The sequence below is a fragment of the Engraulis encrasicolus genome, chromosome 8 (assembly GCF_034702125.1).
Source record: "Engraulis encrasicolus isolate BLACKSEA-1 chromosome 8, IST_EnEncr_1.0, whole genome shotgun sequence".
NCBI classification, from domain to species: domain Eukaryota; kingdom Metazoa; phylum Chordata; class Actinopteri; order Clupeiformes; family Engraulidae; genus Engraulis; species Engraulis encrasicolus.
The window spans coordinates 1,055,001-1,060,000 of NC_085864.1; the positions used below are offsets into that span (position 1 = coordinate 1,055,001).

The 5,000-nt window shown below is 44.2% G+C and overlaps 1 protein-coding gene across 3 annotated transcripts in view; it reads right to left on the reverse strand.

Moving 5' to 3' along the window:
* Window positions 1-5,000, reverse strand: part of tenm4 (teneurin transmembrane protein 4) — a 359,210-nt gene that overhangs the window by 148,863 nt on the left and 205,347 nt on the right. For all 3 annotated transcript variants that reach the window (XM_063204786.1, XM_063204785.1, XM_063204784.1), the window contains one exon: window positions 1-16. This exon is cut by the window's left edge and continues 201 nt beyond it. In XM_063204786.1, the coding sequence (XP_063060856.1) occupies window positions 1-16 (16 nt within the window). The remainder of the gene's footprint in view (window positions 17-5,000) is intronic.

Sequence of the window (5,000 nt, forward strand, 5' to 3'; positions counted from 1 at the left end):
CAGTCCACCAGGCCATCTGGAGGACAAGGAGGAGGAAGAAGAAGACAAGGAAGAGGAGGAGGAGGAGGAGGAGGGGGAGGAGGAGGAGGAGGAGGAAATTGTGTAAAGAGAGAAGGAAAGAGGAAATGAAAAGAAGATGATTAATATCAATAAGAAGGGAAAGAACTGAAACAGGGTATAAAAGAGGAGGAGGAGGCAGAAGAGAGGGAAGTAGAAGAAAGAGACCGAAGAAAGAAATGGAACATGGTTTCAGGAGGAGGAAAGAAGGAAAGGAGCAGAAGGAGGGAGAAGAGGAGGAGGAAGAGGACGATGAAAGGAAACAGGAGAGGAAGAATGAAATAGAAGTAGGAGGAAGAGGAGGAATTGGGTGCAGGGGCAGACATGGGGAAAGGGAGGAAATGAAGGTTGAAGAACTTGATCAGACCAACAGTTAACAACTCTTTCACTCCATTTAAAACTTCCATTAACATTCACTTCAACACACTCTCTTTCACTTCACATCAAACTCTGAGATGGACTAATTCACAGCTGTGGGGCTTCATGAATCTATCAATATGCAGATAAACATCACCTGTCAGTTAAGAAAACAAATCTTTCCCTTCTGCCGCCGCCGGCTTAATTATATTCACTGAGACGTAGGCACGTAAGCATTGATTAAAAAGGGCTGCCTTGTTTAAACAAGCACAAAAAGTAATCTATCGCTGACACTAAGTTTTGCGTCTTATTTAAACTCCCGATCTAAAAAAACGTAGACTTCGACGTTTGTATTTGCCTTACTGTACTCGAGACATGGATTTTTGATTGATTTCTCTACTACTGCACTCAAGAAGGAGTGCAAGCTGGCAGGGGACTCACATTCGTTTATTTGCATTTTATAGAGAGATTTATTTCCCATGGCTTTTATTTTTCCCACAATTCCAATTCAGGAGCGTTGGAGGCAAATTATTACTGTGGTCATCCCTCCTTTCTGCTGGGAACAGTTGTGTGATTTTAGCTGTCACTCAAAGCCTGTTGCCAGGTAGCAGGCACAATCACTGCCATTCCCCACCCCCGCCCCCACCACAACATCAAGATGTGTCGGCTGAACACTGCACGGCTGCTCTCTACACCTCCACAGTACCTTCATTCATCCTTCATTCATCTCTCCTACATCTCTCCTATATACTATCAGGCAGATAGGCACACACGCACGCACACATGGACACACACACACGCACACAAGCACGCACACACGCACGCACAGACGCATACACATTTACTGCTTGCACTCCCGCTCCCTTTAGTGATTTGGCTGAAATAATTCAGCACCGCTGGCGCATCAGTGAAAAGAAGCACATCTTACTCCAGCCAGCTGAAGTGGGTCATCTCTCTCTCTCTCTCTCTCTCTCTCTCTCTCTCTCTCTCTCTCTCTCTCTCTCCTTACTCATGTCGCCTCCCTCATGTCCTTTCTCTCCTTTTTCTCGTACTTCCCTTTGCTCCCTTTCTCACAATATATCCATCTCTACTCCCCCATTCTTCTTCTATCTCTCTCTCTCTCTCTGTCTCTCTCTGTCTCTCTCTCTCTCTCTCTCTCTCTCTCTCTCTCTCTCTCTCTCTCTCTCTCTCTCTCTCTCTCTCTCTCTCTCTCCACACACACACACACACACACACACACACACACACACACACACACACACACACACACACACACACACACACACACACACACACACACAGTCCCTCTCCCTCCCAGGAACCTCTTGTGGACAGATGGGTGATAAAAAATAAAACCGCTGCTGTCAGAAGTCACTCAGTCCTGTGGCACTGTAGCCTCCCTCCACTGCCTGCCACCTCACACCTCATGGCTTCAAGGGCCAGGGAGAGAGAGAGAGAGAGAGAGAGAGAGAGAGAGAGAGAGAGAGAGAGAGAGAGAGAGAGAGTGAGAGAGAGAGAGAGAGAGAGAGAGAGAGAGAGAGAGAGAGAGAGAGAGAGAGAGATAGAGAGACAGACAGACAGAGACAGAAACAGAGAGGGAGAGAGAGGCGGGGGGCGAGAAAGGAGGTAGACAGACAGAAAAAGAGCAGTGGTGGACGAAGTACACCAGTTATGTACTTGAGTAAAAGTACAGTTACCTTGCATTGAAAACTACTCAAGTAAAAGTAAAAGTATTCTCCTCACTTTTTTACTTGAGTAGAAGTACAAAAGTATCTGCCGTCAAAAATACTTAAGTACTAAAAGTAAAAAGTAAAAACTTAAAAATGAAGCCTTTGGTGCAATTTTATTATGTAAGTGTTGTAGGCCTAGTTTGGTCATAACTAATTACATATAAATAATAATTGCATAGGCTATACCAACATGTTAGAACTAGGCCATAACAGGCCTCAGAAACACTGTGGAGTAAGTCCATGGATGTTATAGCATCAGAAGTTCATTTTCACCTCTCTAAACATTTAATACTGACTCTAACATGCCCAAAAGAACACATGAAAGGGCCATTAATATTAAGAATGATTAGGCTGAAATTGGTTATATGCCTATTAGAACAACTACTATAATACCCCCCAGCCGTAGGCCTACAGTCCAGTATATGCCTACTTATTTGTGACAGCAAGGAGTTAGAGTAGCCAATAAAGTACTTTATGTTTAATTTTTGTTATAATTGTGGTTTTGGTAGACTTCTTCTTCTTCTTCTTCTTCTTCTTCTTCTTCTTCTTATTATTATTATTATGTCGTGTTTGGTTATGTTAAGGTTGGCTTAGGCCTATGTATGGACAAACAGACTTCTTGTGATTCTAAGCTACCTTTAAAGATAGGAACATCTTCATATAGGCCTACTTGTAATGGTCTCTATTTGCTAGATGCCAATGATTTGCAATAGCCTACTTGATACAACTTAATTGGAACACTTATCTGTCTGATCATGAAAAAGCCTTTTGTGCCTGTGCACATCACTGGGCCAATATTTAGCCAAAGTCCACTTTTTTTTTTTACTTTGTTACTGTTGTTTTTTACAATCTCACTTTAGTGGTATTGCCACATATCCACTGTAGCCCTGACTTAAGGGAAAGGATAGGCCTACATGTTGCAAGGATACATGTTGCATGTAGCCTCACTTTGCAACATATGGTGGGCATGCCAATCCTCATGTAAAGATACAAACCCTTTACACAAGCCTCTTTTCCATTAAGTTGAAGCAAATCATTTTTGGTGACAGGGGAGTCTATTAGACAAGTAGGCCTAACTAATTGATATCCCCAACTACTTCAGAAAATACCGCAATGTATTGAGGGGAAAGAATGCTCACGGAGTTGTGCGCCTGGATGGTTTGGAATAAGCATTTAGGCATCCTGTGTACTTGACTCAAGAAACCAACACGCTACAAAAGCGGTGACTCTATTGTAAGCCATAACACAGATATAACACAGTAAGTCAAATAAGCAGTAGGGCCTACATTAAGTATCAATTCGCTGATTATTCAGTTCAAACGCGAAGCCTATCTGACAAATTTCGTCTTGTCAGGCGAGTGCAGCCTGCGAGCTAAACCTCTCCCCCCTCACACAACGAATACGGCGTGCAGATTAATACACTCTAACAACGTTATTGTCGCCTGCTTTATTGTTTTGCTGTGCTTTCCGCGTGTTACTAGAAAGTACCGTTGGCGTTTCTTCTTATTTCAATTCGTCTCGCAAGACGCAACAGTGGGCACATCAGTGGTCTTGCTCTGCTCGCTTTCCTTCTAAAACTAAATCTGTACAGTAGAGCTTGTTGTAACGTGACACATTACAACCAATCACAATGGCGAATCTCTGAGTCTGCCAATCGGATTCAGTTTCACTTTCTTCACACAATCTCAGATTTCATTTGATCAGGGCATTAAAAATGAATTAATTCACCTGCCGTGTATCGCCTAAAAAAAAGGAACGAGTAAGGAACGAGTGTTTCTGTAAATGTAACGAAGTGAAAGTACTAAATTTCGCTTTGAAATGTAGTGAAGTAAAAGTATAAAGTCTTACCAAATAAAAATACTTGAGTAAAGTATGAAAGTATGAAAATGTTACTTAAGTACAGTAACGAATTACATTTACTTCGTTACTGTCCACCACTGAAAAAGAGAGATGGGGTAGGGAGGGAGAGAGTGAGAGAGATAGAGACAACAGAGAGATTGATGAAAAGACATGGGAGAAACTAACTGATTAGAGGTAGAGGAAGAGAGACAGATGTCCAGACATGGACATGTAGAGATTCTGCCCACGGAACCGGAGTCTGAATTTATTTGCTCCGGTGTCACTGAGCTGCATGCTGCCACTATGGCGCTTCGTGACAGGGCCCAGACACCGGCAATTTTGGAAGACTGACAGGAATGGCTCTCTGTGTGACCAAAATGAGAGAGAGAGAAACAGAGAGAGAGAGAGAGAGAGAGACAGAGACAGAGAGAGAGACAGAGAGAGAGAGAGGAAAGGAGTCCTGCCTGTTGCCCAAGTGCATGCTGGGAGAGGTTGTTGCTGCACAGTTTCAGGACGTGTCAAAGCCACCAGCACCCCACCTGCCAGCACACACACAAACACACGCACGCACGCGCACACGCGCACACGCACGCACACACACAAACACACACACACACACACACACACACACACACACACACACACACACACACACACACACACACACACACACACACACACACACACACACACACACAAACACACACACACACACACACACACACACAGACTAAATCGCTTTTTCCTCATTCTCACAAGGGCTTGGCAGGCAGACAGGCCAGGCAGACCACCCAGCACACAGGCGGGTTTGTGCATAGCTAATCTACTTACAGGGGCAGGGCGCCCGGCCAGTCTGTGGCCCTCCTGATTGAGGCCCTACAGAGCAGACAGGTTGGAACAGCACACGGTTACGCACACCTGCTGAAACTCACCTTCCCTGTCCCACAATATGTGTATTGACTATGAGACCACGAGTGAATTTCGCATCAGGGATAGGGCGTCTTCCCGATTGAATCA